A 17,957-nucleotide genomic window follows, 5' to 3' on the forward strand; every position below is an offset into this window, starting at 1 on the left:
TCTAAAACTCGGGTTTCGACTAGGTTTTGAGCAGCTAGAAACCGAGTTCATCTCGATTTCGACCATATCTCGATTGAAACCTGGGACTTTCTCCAGGCTAACTCGGACCTTGATTTCGAGGCTTAGAAATTGTTTTTTTGCCCTGATTCTTGTTGTGCTGCTTATCTTTGACATTTTAAACCCAATCCATGCATTAGTTTCACATAGAGAACACTAAAAATATTACCTGTGGTTTTGATCCAAGTTTGATACTATATATTATTCTTGGACATGGTATCGAATAAGGTTTAATCGGAACATAACTCCTTCAATATAAATGAGATTTAAGCAATCTTGGATTTGTTAGAAAGCTTTGTTTTGATAGTTTTCCAACAAAATCCAAGATTGTTTAAATCTCATATATATTGAAGGAGTTATGTACCGATCAAACTTAATTTGATGTGTGCAAATGCTGTCAAAATCGCTCTGAATGAAAATATTTTTTTGGACATTAAAACAAATAAATATTTTACCGCACTTTAAGTTTTTAGCAATGTTTCACCATATTAAGATTTATTGAATTTTTAGATTTGTGAAAAATCCCAGCATTAGAAAGTTGAAAATTACACCTACCGTTGAAAATCCAGTTTTTGTTCTTGAATTGGGGGTTGACTTTTTTCCCTTTTGAAATTTGATTTTTTACCTATTTTTATTGGATTCAAATAAGAGGTATTTGCTTATTTATGACTAATATCTTAAGTAAATGAAATACAAATACAAAAACATTTACTTGTCTGTCCTGATTTCTGGCATAAATACCTATCTGTCTTAGTTTCGAACCAAGTTTCCCCTAGTTTCGATGGGCATATGTGTCGAAATAACCAAAATATGGTCGAAGCCATCGAAACCCAGTCGAATCTAGGGATTTTTATAAAATTCTCCTTCAACTCGTCTCAGAAACCTGCGAAACCGAGTTAACTCGATGGTTTCGACAGGTTTCGATCGAGTTTTTCTTCCATGGTTTTAGTGCACGGTATCAGTCACTTTCAAAACCGATATGATATCAATACGATATTGGCATGGATAGGCTATATAGGACAAATTTACCCCTAATTTTCCTTAGAACCGGATTTTTTAACCCCTGTCCTTATCTTTTCACTAATACAGTAGCGGAACAGTAACGGTACTGAACTATCGATACCTCAAACCATGAGATCATTAGACAATGCAATAAGTAGGGGTGTCAATTCCAAGCCCGGACCGGCAGACCGAACCAAGCCCGCCCGGATAAAGCCCGGCCCGCCCCAGCCCGTTTACTAAACCTGTCGTACTTAAGCCCGACACGTTTAACAATTGGGTGGTCCCGATGTGGGGTTTTAGCCCGTCGGGCACCCGACCGAACCAACCAATTACAGGCCCAACCTGGCCGGCCCGGTTATAGCCCGACCTAGCCCAACCCTTTAACTTGTAAACTTCCCCTCCCCTTCCCTCTCTCTGTCTCTTATGGGTGGCTGTCAATATTTACCTATGGGATTCGTGCTGCAAATGAATATTAAGTTCTTTATGATTCAAACATGTACTAAATAAGAGAGAATCACGTGACCCTAAATCTAAGCAAACCCACCAAATTAAGAAAATTGATTCTACCCATTTCGCTAGAGTTTTAATTCAGATGGGAAAGAACAGTTATAATCGATCAGAATGACTTCATCCAAATAAACCACAAAGAAATACTTGGGAGGTGACCATCCAGCATCGGAGAGCTATATACAATTGGTCTGATTGAGATTAAATTCTGAGACTGACTTTCTGGTTCAGTAGATAGAGAGGATAAGAAGATGGAATAGAAAAGTTGTTGCGGATCCTATTCCTCAGCATGTGGAGTAACAACAAAGACAACAGTGAAGAAGGAGGAAACCAAGATCAATCCAAAGCAAGAAGTGGTGAAGGAGGCCAAAGATAACATACCATGTGGTACTACTGCTGCTGGTCTGGAGTCTCCAAAAACTGAAGAAATGAAAAGAGTTCTGTTGCTGCTGTTAAGAAAGAAGAGCAAATCAAAGTGAATGTAAGACGCAGGGGAGGTTGAAAATCAAATCTGCATGATAATATGACATGGTAGAAGTTTATTGGGTGTCTACATAGTATTTATACTTTCCATTTTTCTGTGTCTTTAAGTCTGGTCTTGTCATTGAAGTTATGGTCTTTTATTTCTACAAGAACATATTAATAATTTCATCATATATACAATTGAGTAACTAGATGATTTGAGGAAATAAGCTGTAAGAATCGGATGTTGGTGGAAAGAATGTGAGAGAGAGAGAAACCAGATTTGGAAAGGAACAAAATCGGGTGTCACACTACTCAAAAATGACTACATCGTTTAAAGTCCGTTTAGATTTAAATAGGCCTACAGTCCGATTTTACACCATTTTAGACCCAGTTAAGGATTGATTACACTAGTCCGATTGTAACCTGAAACCCGATCAGGCCCGGCCCAAAGACTTAAATGGGCTATCACGATGCAGGCTTTAAGCACCGTGAGGCCCAGCTAGGCCCGACCGAACCAGTCTACTGCCAATAAGGACAAGAAATAGAGCCATCAACATCTGGCAGTAGTGTTGAATCTAAAGGAAAACCACCTCCGTTGCATGACATCTGTCCCTTGTTTAATCCAACGTCTAGAAAAAGGATCCAAGTGACATCTAGATGTAGTGGGACCTTATCCCGGGGTTTTAAGAATTTTTATCCACTGCTGTGCACTGCAGCACTGCTGTGCCATCGTGCGGTGCAGTAGCGGCCATGTGTACACAGCGAACCCCATTGTGCACATATGGCCGCTGCTGCGTCGCACGATGGCACAACAACGCTGCAGTGCACAGCAGCGGATAAAGGTCCGGGTTTTAGACCTTCGCGTATGCCGATAAATCCCTGAAGACGAGAAGAGGAGACTAGACATAGACAATAGACGACGAACGACACCTTCTAGAACCAACTCCGAGCTTCCGGAGTCCCACAAACCGCACTCGAGAAAACAACATTACAATACCAAAGATTGTGATCCTCCTTCTGCCCCTTCTTCCTGTCTCCTCTTCCATTTCGTAGTCTCGTGTTGAATCATGTCTGCGTATCTATGGAAGAGCTTTTGTGAGGACGAAGATCGACCGGAAAAGCCTCGGAGTTATGGAGTCACTGAGATGAGAGGCCCTAATTACAGTATTTTGAGCCAAAACGTTCTCCAGGTGTGTTCTTCTTTAACCCCCTCAGCTAACAGTTACTCTTTTAGTTTTCATTTGTATGTCCTTCCTTTTATGATTGTGGTGGAGGTTGTGCGAGTTTTTAGCTTGCTTCTTCAGTTTTCATTCATTCTTCTGTCTGCGTTCAGATTCTTTTGGTTCTTCTGTTTACTTTGTATTGGATTGAAGCATCTTATATTGAGCTCAGATGCCAATTGTTTCTCCTAAGAGGATTGCTGACATTTCGGATGACTAGATTTTTGTGGAAAACGCAATTCAATTTAGAATAGTTTTTATTTAATTATGTATTTTTTGTTCTGAAGGATTTTACTCATTTTCACGTGTTTTCTGATGTTTGGTTAGTTAAATTCATTAAACTTAGCCGAGCTTAGATACCTAATGTTTTTCTGCAGAAACTTTCCAAAGAATTGCATCTTTTTGGTGAAGTTGAGATGATCGGCATCATGATCTTAAAACTTTAATTTTCAAATAATTAGTAACGCGCATAAGAAGTGGGACCTCTGAGAAAAAGTAAATTGTTTGTGTCAAATTTAGAAGGGAGTGCTTGAAAGTTAGAATATATGAAAAGTAGGGCGTGGTTTTGTATTTAGAGCCGAATAGAGGATCAGTGCTAGGTGTTGGCAATTATACCAATGAAATTGAGTATGTAAAGCTTATCATAACGACTTAAACACTTGAAAATGAAAGTTATCATGTACCATAGGAGAGCTATATACACGAATGAAAATCACGAACACTTGATGGGGCTGAGTTGTGCCACTGGTCACTATCCTTGACATCGTAGTCGGTCCCCTATGGTGCATTATGGGTTCTTACGAATTAACCTCCAAGATTAAATAGCCCCTTAGGCCTTCTAGTAGTTGTTGCAATCACTTATTAGGCCGCATTGGGGCACACTTAGGTGGTACTCAATCATCAAGAGGAATGGAACTTCTTCATCACGAGGTTGAGTGCTATGTAGATGACTTCGTTCTACAACTTGAGTTGAGTAAAGCCATAGCTGACTCCAGGGGTCTTCAATTCGTTGGGCAAAGGGGTCATCTCCTAGATCAATGGTCTCTATTTTTCCAGCTAGCTGTCATAATAGGAACTCAAAAGCCTCGTCATCTGCGGAAAAAAAAACTCTTGCGTAGCCTTCATACCCCCTTCCGGCACAACAAAAGCAAAGGTTGGCAACCCAGGCTCTCTTCCATCAACAGATGAGTATGAACTTGTATTTTTTTGATTGGGATTTTCGAGTGCTTGGCCAGGGTTGCTTGATGTGGCTTCCTATGTCACTCTTTGGGGAGTCCAGTCATCTCAGCATTGGACTTGACCGAACGAATAATTGATTCGCGTAGTACGTAGTCCCAGTCTCACTTGGATCGCTTCGAACAACTTGGTTCACTTGTTTGATTTGTGGATTCGTTCCTCCCCTGAAAAAAGCTTAGCGAAAGGGTCCGACTAGCTTGGGTTAACCCAATAGTGATGATCTCCTTTTTCCTCATTTTTTGTCTCTTCCTATTAGATCGGCTTATGGAAAGGAACCTGCCGAGGCTTTGGCATAGGGATAAAAGGCGGATGTTGGGTGCCACCCGGAGGCACCTGGGAATGGGATGGAATGTAGATAAAGCAAGGGCATGCAGAAGGGCTGTAGCTAAACTCAACTATCATAGGCTGGGGCTGGCCGGCCAGGCAATGAAATTGTTGAAGGACAGACTCGTCAAACTAAAAAGCAACCTGCATTTGTTGACTAAAAGCCAAAGCTTCACACAAACCCAATGCCGATGTGAGACAGAAAGCAACACACACAAGCAAGGGATTGTAATTGTAGTGAGAATTCACTAAAGCTAAAGTAAGTGAATACCTTGTTCTTTGATTTCCCTCAAACAAGCAGATATTCTCGAAAGCCTCACGCAAGCCTAGAAGCTTGAAAACCGATTCCTTGTTGTTCAAACTCGAAAGCTAAAGAGACCCAAAAGCCTATCTCGAAACCTGCGAGTGGCGCTGTTAAGCCCACGAGCCTTGTCTGAAGTTCTCTGTAACCTTAGGTGTTGGCAATTGTACTAATGAAATTGAGAATGTAAAACTTATTATAACGACTTAAACACTTGAAGATGAAAGTTATCACGTAGGAGAGCTATATACACGAATGAAAATCACGAACACTTGATGGGGCTGAGTTGTGCCACTGGTCACTATCCTTAACATCGTAGTCGGTCCCCTATGGTGCATTATGGGTTCTTACGAATTAACCTCCAAGATTAAATAGCCCCTTAGGCCTTCTAGCAGTTGTTGAAATCACTTATTAGGCCGCATTGGGGCACACTTAGGTGGTACTCAGTCATTAACAGGAATCGAACTCATAAAACTCTTAAAACAGTAAAGTGGGAGTCAAAACAGAGAGAGAGAGAGTATATGAGGGAGAGAGACACTTAGGAAAATTATATTCAAGAGGGACCAAAATATGTCTCAGGAGGGGGAGGGAGGGAGGGAGGAGAGAGAGAGAGAGAGTTTAAAACATCGTCGACATCGGCAACACGTTGGACGACGCTCATCCGATGTCGGTAAAATTTCATTGAACATCAGTTAGAGTTTAAAACATGTCAGTAAATTGACTAAATTCCTAATAAACCCAAATTAGAACATGCTTTGGCCAACGTTGAAACCAACATAAATCGATGTCAGAAAAAACATATGACATCAGCAAAAAATATCTGGTTACAAGTTCGGCCACCAGAAAAAGGAACCATGCACACAAAGGCTACTCCATGCTGCACCATGTCGCATCATGACACGATCCGGCTCGGTTTTGGCCCACACATGTGTGAAAATAAACCTCGAACCCTCCCCCCCCGACAAGAGAGCATAGTGAGCCTTTCTTTCATAGAACCCAACCCTTGTAGTTCTCATTATACTATATAAACCTAACTCTACTCTCTTCCATAAGCAATGTGGGACTAAACATTTCCCACTACTTTGCTTTACTAGAAGCAACATTGGGGAAATCTTGATGTCAAAAGTTGTAGGAGGCAAAAACAAAGAACTAAAAAGGTTTTTTGAAACATCTTTTTCTTTTGTAAATGCTTTTAGATATTCCATGTTTAATCTTGATGGTTTGAGCCTTTGTAAACATGTTAGCCAATTATTTTTTTGACTTTTCAAATTCGATAGCTATGTTTCTTCAGTAATATACCATTTCATCATACTCTGCTTTAGGCGTATATGCCTCTTCTTACCATTATAAACCTTACTCTTTGCCTTAGTAATTACAACTTCACTATCATAATGAAGTGATATAGATGGCATAGGCTTTGACCATAAGGGGATATTCGTAACCATTTGGCTTTAGCATCAACTTTTTCTAAAGCCACAAACTCTATTTCCATGGTGGATCCTATTCTACTAAGTTTGTTTAACTGACCATAGTCACTGTATTTGGAACCGGTGCTCTCATGACCATACTCATAATCATACCGAGGTTGAGATGCATGCCACGACTGATGCTCACTAGTAGTATCTATACTCATGCTTCCAAAATTTTCAAACATGGTCTTCATACTCGTGTCCTCATCCTGAGCTTGTGATTGTTTGTGATGCGGGCGTTTCTGGTACATAGTGGGGGCACCATGGTCCTAATCTGATGACTTTCCGGTGGAAAATTCGACCAAAACCATTACAGTTTGGGGTGGAGTGTGTGTTCTCTGCCGAAACCAGCGAGCTTTGCGAGATCTCGACTGATCTTGGTCGAGATCTGGAATTATATAAAGGCTGCTCCAATCAAGTTGAACCGAGATCTCGGCAAGATGATGTAATATTTTCGTATCGCCTAGTATATCGTCTCGCCATCTCAAAATAGTGAGATATTAGCGAGATCTCGCCGAGTTTTTATTCCATGGCACTTGGTGTCCAATGTGTCAGAGCTCTGGGCATATGGTGCTTGAATGCTGACACCATTTTTAACAGAACAATTTGCACTCAACTGGCAGCAATGACCACTTCTCCTTTAAGTGGTTCTGTTGCTGGTTGAAATCCTGATTTGGGTGCTGCCTACCAAATGCGACCAAATAAGTATGGAACTTATGAACCTCTCTTTATGCTTGAAGTACCATATGTTTCTGATCAGTTATGGGTTGGCAATGTGCTGTTTTTGATATCCGTACTGTTGGCCTTTCTTACTCCTGCCTTCCATTCATTATATTTTGTTGCATGTCCTTAAATTTTCAAAGAATCTTCTAGTGTTCCCAAGTTCACAGCTGATATTTATGCGTTTGTGAATGTGTTTTTGCTTTGTGAAGTATCAATCTTTGAGCAAAGTCCTACTTGGGGGAAAAATTGATCATGGGCTTTAAAAGCTTGGTCTTGTCTATCTCAAATCAATAATGATACCGAATCTTCTTTTGTTTATGGACATGCTCCCACTGATACATTGCCTCAATGTTTTAGATACCCCTTAGTTGAATGGCTTCTGAAGATATTCAGCTCAATAAATCTCCAGCTTGAGGGATGAAGTGGTCACATTTTTATTGCTCTTGTCAACTTGGGGGAAGCCGCAAATGTGGTCTGAATGACACTTCTATAGGTGTATTTGGAATTTTACACCACCTTATGATTGCCCTTTGTTTTATTCCAATAAGCGATTAGCTTCAAGTGAACACTTGTAGTTAGGTGCGGTTATGCCTCATTCCTTACTGAACCTTCATCAATCCAAGTGTTTCTTTTTTTCAATTCTCTCTCTCTGTCTCTGTCGAGTCTGTTTCAGCTTGGTCTCTGTTCTCTCCATCAACCTCTCCCTCGATCGTTGTTTCTTTGTCATGTCTGACGGCTCTGCAGTACTCTTGGTCGCTGTATCTTGCGTCTGGCATTGGCAGATGCTTAGACTCTTGGTCTATCTGTATGACTCATTCTCTCTCTCTCTCTCTCTTTCCCTCCCTGTCTCTCTGTTGGCAGCATTAGAATACAATTTTTCGTTCATGTAAACCTGAATGATTTCAAGCCTCCTGTAAATAAACAAGTTTAAAAAGAAAAGCAATTCAAAGAATCATCAACCCTTTCAGTAGGATATTTGATGTCTTATCAACGTCTGTATCTATTGGGAGGGAAAAAAAGAGATGGGGAAAATGAAATTTCTATATTGGTGGGTGGAAATCAATGTCGAATTTACGATCTAAATCTGCTCAAAGGTATCAAAGTTCGCCCCAGTTAGATCCTTGGAGACTACGTTAATGGAATGCTACCAAAAATTTCTAGGCTCTCTATTTGTTGTCTCTCTTCTTCATTACCTGAATGTATCTTCACTTCTTCAGATTTTATCCTATTCAGCTGAAACAGAAACATTGAATCCCATGAGAAGACATCATTCTTTGCTTCTGTATGATTTTTATTAGCACTATTAATTGTCTGAAATTCTGCTGCGTTACAACTGTTCATCTTGCAGTTGTTTCTAGAACTCTGTATTGCTTCATTGAAGAAGGAGCCAGTACTCATTCTCAATGTTGAGATAGAATTCTCTGAAATATGTGTCTCTGTCTTGTTATCACAAGAAGCTAGACGAGGCATTGAAGAAATCCAAAACCTGAGCTCGTCTCCAATTGGGTTTAATTCTTAATCAGAAGATCTGAAATCTTGGTGTTGCTGATACATAAGGCTGGAATTAGGTCCCATCGAATTGATTTTGAGCTTTTGGAATTCAATCAAAGGAAAAAGGATCAAAGGCTGGCTCGGTGACTGGCAGATGTTGTTGGGACACCTCATTTAGTTGAGCATCATAGTAGCTTGAATCGTTAATGGAAACTGCAGTCCCACGTTGTAAACTTGATATGGTTTTTTGTTTAATTGGATGAGATGGTTGCAAAGTAGGCTTCATGTTTGTTGCATATCTTCTCATCTTGTGCTTCAAATTCACTCAAGGGCTTGCGGGTGTTTGGGTCAATCCCTTGCCGCCGGAGTTTTTCTTCAAATAAGAATTTGTTACGATTCTGCTGTCCCACCCGAGAGTAATGAACTTTGCTGGGTATCCCACATCGGAGAGTAATGAACTCTGGTGTGGGCTAATATTAGTCCTGGGCACCCTCACCTACTGAACCGGTTTTGTGGGCTGAGATCCAGGGTTGTATCAGTGGTATCAGAGCGGGCTGCCATGTTTATGGGTCAGGGTACCGGCAGGGGCGACCAATGGAAAGGGCTACCTGGTTCTCAAGGGGTCTGGAGTGAAAGCTGCCATGGAGTGGGCCGTCCGGGACGTCGGTTCGGAAGCGTGGTGGAATGTTACAATCCTGCTGTCCCACCTGAGAGTAATGAACTCTGGTGTGGGCTAATATAGTCCTGGGCACCCTCACCTGCTGAACTGGTTTTGTGGGCTGAGATCCAGGATCATATCAGAATTCCAAAGTTCTTAGTCTTATTATCTGTTCTCTCAGCAATCTGAGCCCACATGCAATTCCACAAGAGTGTAGTAGAATCTCATTGCATAGTTTATAAAATTCTGATTCACATTCTTCAATCCATGAATTTGAGTTGTCCGTTCCTGTTTTTCAAAACTTCGTGGGGGCCAATTATGCATGAGATGCTCTTTTTGCTGCGAGAACATCCTTCTCTTGATTGGGGCTATGTAATAAGTTATATTTTGGTTGGTTTTATGAATCTCCTATGTTTTTTTCTCTTCCTGCGATAATGCTGAAGTTGCAATAATAGGTTTCACAAGGAAGATGACTGATGATGCTTTTGAGAGGACTTTCTGTTTTTCAAGAAAGAAAGGGTAAAACGATTAGGGGGTGGAACAGTCCTCTAATTTAAAATGATGCCCCAACTTGATTTTACGGTTCTTCCCATCGAGTCATTTACATGTGATCAGATGTTGTTTTCAAAGTTTCGTACGCTTTTCAGCAATTATATGAAATCATTATTTCACCCTTCAACAGATTCTATTTGTTAAACAGTGCGAGAGTGACTAGAGGTAAAGAAAAAGTGGTTACAAACTTAATAACACCCATGGTACACAGTTTTGCCAAAATTTCGCAGAATGGGGTGAAATATTTCAGTTTCGCGAGGGCTTGAAATGAAACCCTATACGATACCATGGAGTGCACGTATTTCGACCGAAATTTCGAGGTTTCAGTTGAATTTCATTCAAATGTTTCATTTTGTCAAAATTTCGGCCGAAACATTACTTTGACCATGCTTTAAATACCACATTTCATACTGAATGGGTCAAAATTTTGACCCATTTCGCTCATTTTGCCTAGTTTTGACTCAGAAGTTTGGAAACCCAGTTTTGGTGCTTTTTTGGCCAAATCACGGTTGTACTAGGTTGGAACAAGTACCTAGGCAGTAAAGGAATGCAGTGGGAGCGACGATTTGTTGCATTGTTGGAAGATTTGTGCAAGATGCAATGTTGGAGGTATATAACTTTTTCCAAAAACTAATTTTTGCAAAAAATATAGGATAAATACTTGAAATTTGGCATTCTAGTGGTTTTGATCCTGCCTGGAACTCGATGTGGTACTAGGAGTCTAAGACTCGATGGGCATAGGGTGACTTTTTTTTTATTTTTTTATTCCGATATAGTTGAAACTCTTTGTAATAAACCATGTATGTTGTATGATTTATGAACTGGTTTATAATTTGATGTCTATTCATTCCAAATGCATATTTAAGTTGCTTTACTTGAATTATATGTGTTCTAATATTAAACATTGTGTGGAATAGGCCATATTAGAGAATGTATACAACATACACTATCAACCTATGGTCCGAAGTAACTATCATTTTGGGTGTGATTTTTTAAAATTGAAGGGTTCCACTATGTTTAGAGGGCCTAAACTCTAAACATAGGGGTTCCTACAAGTTTCAGGACCTAATTTGGCCATCTGGCCCTCAAAACTTGCACAAAAAGTGCCCAGGTTTCGACTAAGAGATCGCTGCCTGGTCGTGTAGTCCCTGCACCAGCGCGGGGTCAATGAGAGCACACATGGGCATATACGTGGGTGGGATAAAAAAAATTTGAATTTTAGAACACCTCTTGCTTGAGGATTTAATCTTGATATTAAAATGGAATTTGATTCTTAGTAGGATGGTATATGGACTAGTTAACTATGTCTATTTGATGGCTAAATATGTAACCAAATTTCAAGGGACAAAATTTTATAGGGGGGGGGGGGGGGGAGGATGTAATGCCCCGCATTTCTGTTTTATATTTTAATATTGAATTTGATTGGGAATATTTTAATGCTTGCTGGGATAAGGCTGAGTAGTAGTAGTAGTTGTTGTTGTGTTGTGAATGTTGTAATGCTTGAAATTTTGTTTTAATACATTTTTATAGACTATTTAAAAGAGCAATGAAATATTAATGTTACTACAATGTAAGATACTAGGGCGGCCAGGGGTGAAGCTCCAAACCGGGCGGCTGCGATAATGGAAGCTAGGAAGGATCCCCCTTTGGACAGAAATTCAACTTTGGCGGCTCCCACCTCATTAAATTACATGACTTTGGAGGGGTGTAATTTGGATTTTGCTCATAAAGAAAATCAAAGTTTTGACTCTTTGAATCAAAACTTGGAAAAGGTTACCCATGTGGCCCAGATTGATATTAATTCTCTAATAGAGACTAATAACAACTTGGACATCTCTACACAACCAAGTTTGGGTGGTTGTGGGTTGGGTTATGACCAATCTGATCATGTGGAGGTGCAAGGCGGGTGGACTCAGGTGTTGGGTCGGGAAAATTGTGGACGTAGGAATGCTCTTCGTGGTGGTTGTGTGGGTTTCCATATGGCACCTCCAGTTATTGGCAGAACTCGAAGTCAAAGGAATGCAAATCTTGGTATTAAGGCGGCGGATGCGGCAGTAGAAAAACATCAGGTTGAAGAGGAATTAGGAGTGGGGTTGCAAAAAATTCCATCTCCCTTTTCGCCAGAGGAGGCGGCTCTTTTGGCCCGTGTGGCTCTTGATTGGCCTGGTTTATATGCTGAGATCCCCCGACGATTGATTAGGATAAGGACTCCCTCGGTGCGTCTCACAGATCCCCTGTAGCCTTATTTTATTATTTTTCTTGGGTGAACGAGTGGCCTGTTGCCCTTGCCCATATGTTTTAGGACTAAGTCCCCTTTTTAAGCTTTAGCTTGCTTTGCCTTTAGTCTGTCTTTAGGCTTGTTTGCCCCCTTTTTAATCTTCAATAAATGTTTATTTAAAAAAAAAATAAATAAAAAAAATTATTTTATTATTTATCAAAAAACAACACAAAGTAGGAAAAACTGTGGCCTAAATAGAGGAGGGTATGAAAAGATGGGGGAAGGAAGGGAGGGAAATTAGATGGGAGAAGGAAAATGGAAAAAGATAAATGAAAGATGGGAGTAAGAGGAATGAGGCACAATCCAGCAACTTAGGAAAATCTCAGCTAAATGGGGTCTGGTGCATGGATCCTTGCCCTCCAAAAGGCTCTATCCAAGGTCATACTCAGTACAAGACCCAGACAATGCATGTCCTTCCTCACAACTTCTCCTATGGTCATTTTAGGCCTGTCCCTAGCTCTTTTAGCTTCTTCAATCGGAATCATATTACTCCCTACTGGGGCATCCCTAGGCCTTCGTTGAACATGACTGCACTATCTCAAACGACTCTCTCGGATCTTGTCATTGATCGGGGCAGCTCCCAAGTCAGCTCTAATACGATCATTCATTACTTTTATCATTCCTAATTTTTTCGCACATCCATCTTAACATCCTCATCTCTGTTACATATAGCTTCTCAACATGACACTTCTTAACTACCCAACATTCTGCCCCATACATCATAGCCGGTTGTACAACAGTCATGTAGAACTTTACTTTAAGTTTTAAAGGGATACGTCGGTCACACAGTACTCCGGACGTATCTCTCTAGTCTCCACTTCATCCATCCCACTTTAATTTTATGTTAGACATCATCCTCTATATTTCCTTTCTTATTTATGATTGACCTCAAATATCCAAAATAGTCACTTTGCAGTATCTCCCTTTCCTCAATTCGCACCATGTCAGTATCCATTATAGCATGGCTGAAATTACATGTCATATACTCTGTCTTCGTTCTACTAATCTTAAAGCCTTTTGTTTCCAAGGTTGATCTCTATAGCTTTAATTTAGTGTTAATCCCTGCTTTTGTTTCATCCACCAAGACAATATTGTCGGTGAAGAGCATACACCACGAGACCTCATCTTGAATGCTCTTGGTTAGGTCGTCCATGATAAGCGCAAAAAGATAATGGCTTAAGGCGGATACCTGATGTAACCCAATCTTGATTGAGAATTCCTTGCCTTGACCTCCCACAGATCTCATACTAGTGACTACGCCCTCATACATATCTTTAATTACATCCACATATTTACTCGACACCCCTCTCTTCACTAGAACATGCCGGATTAAATCTCTTGGGACTCTGTTGTAGGCTTTTTCAAGGTCAATAAAGACCATATGAAGATCCTTCTTGCTCTCTCCATATCTTTCCATGAGCCTCCTCAATAAGTAGATAGCTTCTGTCGTGGATCTATTTGGCATAAAGCCAAATTGGTTCACTGAGATATGAGTCCCTCTTCTCAAATGGGCTTCAATAACCTTCTCTCAAAGTTTCATAGTGTGACTCATCAACTTTATGCTTCTATAGTTATTGCAGTTTTGGATATCACCTTTATTTTTGTAGATTGGGACTATAATGCTTCTTCTCCATTCATCGGGTATCTTTCTTGTGTGCATAATCTTGTTAAACAGATTGGTTAAGCAATATATCCCATAACCTCCTATGGTTTTCCACACTTCTATTGGAATCTCATCTTGGCCTGGTTTCTTTCCTACTTTCATCCTTTTTAAGGCTTCTTTAACTTCTGCCACAACCTTTCGTACATATCTATAGCATGTGGTGTCTTGTTGAATAATGTAATCGTCCGGGTCATTTCAACTCGACCCATCTCCATTTAATAGGTCACAGATGTATTCATACCATTTCTTCGCAATGTCCTCATCCTTTACCAACACACTTGATTCACCTTACCTAATCGAAATTTCTATTCTTTCATTCTCGCATCTTGGCTATCTTATACTTGGCTTTTTCTTCTTCTTTTGTGTTTAGGTTGATATAGAGATTCTCATACTTCTTTGCCCTAGCCATCCCCACAGTCTTCGTAGCTTCGTTTCTGACAACATAATACCTCTTTTTATATATTATATAAGCTGTATTGCAGTAGAGGAGTTTATGGTTTGGGAGGAATTGTCCTTGTACCCAAAACAAGTGTAATTTTCCTAGGGGGTGGTCGGTCTACAAGTGGTTAATTCATCTTCGTTGGACTTTTCTCTTATATTGAGGCAAGCATCAAGATTTCTCATTGTTGCCATTGCTGTATTGATACCACTTTAGCATCTACAACCACTTTAGTATGATAGTATCTGCAACTGTTTCTTTTTCTTCTGCCAGATTTCGATGTGATTACATCACAGCCTTGCTATTTTCCCACTTGCCAGTATTCCATGCAAGGACTGGACTCATAGAAGTTGATTTTCATTTTGTAAGAGAAAAAGTTAGCTTATATGGATCTGACACCCATTTCAGTTAATATTAAATATTAGATAGAGACATATGACAAAGGGAATTTATGCCCTGTAATTCAATTTTATGTATGACGAGTTCATAAAGATATCCCTCTTTTGCTTCATAGTGTATGTATGAGATAATGATGATCAAGTTGATGAACTAATTTTTTAAGCCGAGGGGATACTTGGATATTGAAAGTGGTGGGGACTCGGATGTGAGAGAGAGAAAGAGAAGGAAGAAATGTGGTTAGGAGAGATTTGAAAGGGGTAAGGAATATGGTTAGGTTCAATGGCATTGGTCCTTTAATATAGGAACATGGTTGGAAATATTATGAACCAGTACTTCAGGTTTTGGGAATCCAAGTATTGTGTGGTTCCTCTTCAAAACGAGGTAAGGAATATGGTTAGGTTCAGTTGCATTGGTCCTTTAATATAGGAACATGGTTGGAAATATTCTGAATCATTACTCCAGGTTTTGGGAATCCAATTGTTATGTGGATTCTCTTCTTCAAAACATGAGATCTCCTGCTGTTTTTGCAATAATGGGGATATTTCTCTTACCAGGGTTTTGGCTATTGAGGTCTCACTATTAACCATATTCCTGGTTTCGGATGTTCTCTATCATATTATTTCTGATAAGTGATAACCTTTCCTACTAATTCTAATACTTGTTTAGTGCCATTGCAGGATATTTTAGAGTCTATGGGACAGGTTGTTGATGGTTTGAAGTTCTCGGGGGGCTCTCAAAGTCTGATGCCAAAGCAATTTATCAAAGAAATAACTGACATGGCCCATAGACATGATGTCTATGTCAGTACAGGTGACTGGGCTGAACATTTGCTTCACAAAGGACCATCCGCTTTTAAACAATATCTTGAGGTTTGTGGAGAGTAAGTTTGTCTTTGTTATTTTGCTTCTGTTGGACATGTATTTAGATTTTTCTTCAGTTAATTTTCCTTTTCTGACTCATCCTCACAGGAATGTAAGAATTTGGGATTTGACACAATTGAGCTGAATGTTGGTTCACTTAAAGTTCCAGAAGATACTCTGTTGAGATTTGTACGCATGATAAAGAGTGGTGGCTTGAAAGCCAAGCCTCAGTTTGCTCTGAAGTTTGACAAGTCTGACATCCCAAGTATTGGGGATAGAGCATTTGGGGCATATATAGTTCCAGTTCCCCAAACATTTGGTACTCACAAACTTTATTTGCAGATTTATATGTTTATGTTGCAAACTTAATTGAGTACTACAATCTAGTGCTATGATGAGTTCAACTGCTGGTTAGAATGCATTTCAGTATGTGTTGGTCTAGAGTCATGCTAGACTACTTTCATGATTGAGGCTCAGAAGGCCTTCACTGTTGTACTTATTTTTTATTGGGATCATTCCTTGATTTTCCAATCCTATCTAAATTATAGTTGTCAAGGTGTCGCCTAGGCGTTCAGGCGCTGTGGTTGACTTGGGCGCCTACTTGGTATCGCCTTGATTTTTTACCCTCTCCAACACCTTGGATTGCCTAACCGCCGTGACAACTATGTTCTAAGTGTTAACTATGAGATGCAGCCATATTGGTCTAAGAGTTCATGCTAGACTACTTTCATGATTGAGGCTCAGAAGGTCTTCACTGTTGTACTACTTTTTTATTGGGATCATTCCTTGATTTTCCAATCCTATCAAAGTGTTAACTATGAGATGTAGCCATATTGTTCTTATTCCATTTGTAACTACTGGTTAGAATGCATTTCAGTTTGTGTTGGTCTAAGAGTCATGCTAGACTGCTTTCATGATTGAGGCACAGAAGGCCTTCACTGTTGTACTTCCTTTTTATTGGTATCATTCCTTGATTTTCCAATCTGAGTGTTAACTATGAGATGTAGCCATATTATTCTTGTTCCATTTGTAAGTCCTTTTTGGATGGCACTCTAAATCTTTCCGACATGATGTTGGTTTTGAGAGGTGTTACTGTATTTAGTAGAAAAAATTCTATGCTTATACTCATTCATGTTGCCCTTTTTTCCACAGAAATTGTTGAAGATGTGGAATTCTTGATCAGAAGGGCCGAAAGATGTTTGAAAGCTGGAGCAGACATGATCATGATAGATGCCGATGATGTGTGTAAACATGCTGATTCTATGCGAGCAGACATTGTTGCAAAGATCATAGGCCGCCTAGGACTTGAGAGGACTATGTTTGAAGTATCAGACCCCAAAGCCTCAGAGTGGTTTATTAAATGTTATGGACCAAGAGTACTGTCCTCACTCTCTCAATCTTTTTCTTCTTTGAATATTATTTGGGATGCCTTGGATTCTGAACTCTGATAAAATGTGCATTATTTTCCTTGTGGTACACATTTTCAGGTGAATCTATTTGTGGATCATTCCCAGGTGATGGATTTGGAGTGCCTTCGAGGTCGAAGCTTAGGTAAAAACCACACCTCTGTTCTAGGTCCCCCATATTTTCTGTTCTGAAGTGGCAGTGTATCTATATCTATCTGTTTAATCTAAAAACGCCCTTATCAGTGTGAATAACTTGAGACTTGAACTGCTGGTGTTTCGAGTGGGAGAACTATATACATTCTGCTCGATATGGTGCTCTGATTGTATACATGACTGATTATATATACTTCTTGGATCGGTAAATGAACAATCCATGTTTGAATTTGAGCTACATTTTTTTTTTGGTTGGGGGGTTGAAAGACATGATTGCCCATCCTAGCAACGGCCCAAGTTGCTCCCTTCTTGCTGATTTGGACCGAAGGACCAAGACAGCAATGATAGGGCTGCACTGCCTTGTGCTCTGGATTGGCTATCTTCCCAGGTGGTTGTGGGGTAAGCTGTTCAATCGGCATCCAAGAAATGCAGGAGCACTGGATCTATTTAGAAGTATCCCTTGGTAAATGAGGTTACTGTAAAAGATTTGGTTAAGCAACTGTAAATTACTGCACTGGGACCGGTGTCCGGGATCGACACGTTTAATCCAAGTAAATTTCTAATTTAACCCCAAGTATTGTTGGTTTATGAAGTAACAGCCGGTGGATTTTCGATTGGTTGTGGCTATCTGATTTGACCTCAATATAAGGGACCATCCTTTGAATTAACCGTTCTCATTTACACCTTGGCTTATAGTTATTTATTCTTGATTGTTTTCAAGACCTGTCTAAGCCCTGCTTCAAAGCCCATTTTA

At 40.0% G+C, this 17,957-nt stretch overlaps 1 protein-coding gene across 1 annotated transcript; it reads left to right on the plus strand.

Annotated features, from left to right (window-relative positions):
- The first annotated feature begins 3,072 nt into the window (after positions 1 to 3,072).
- On the plus strand, positions 3,073 to 17,287 carry LOC122641056 (protein HEAT-STRESS-ASSOCIATED 32). Its single transcript, XM_043834375.1, has 5 exons — positions 3,073 to 3,221; positions 15,462 to 15,653; positions 15,753 to 15,963; positions 16,797 to 17,020; positions 17,132 to 17,287. Exons 1-5 carry the CDS (start codon positions 3,099 to 3,101, stop codon positions 17,240 to 17,242), a joined length of 861 nt encoding a protein of 286 aa, XP_043690310.1. The 5' UTR covers positions 3,073 to 3,098; the 3' UTR covers positions 17,243 to 17,287.
- Positions 17,288 to 17,957: the final 670 nt, after the last annotated feature.

The sequence above is a fragment of the Telopea speciosissima genome, chromosome 9 (genome assembly GCF_018873765.1).
Source record: "Telopea speciosissima isolate NSW1024214 ecotype Mountain lineage chromosome 9, Tspe_v1, whole genome shotgun sequence".
In the NCBI taxonomy this organism is placed as follows: domain Eukaryota; kingdom Viridiplantae; phylum Streptophyta; class Magnoliopsida; order Proteales; family Proteaceae; genus Telopea; species Telopea speciosissima.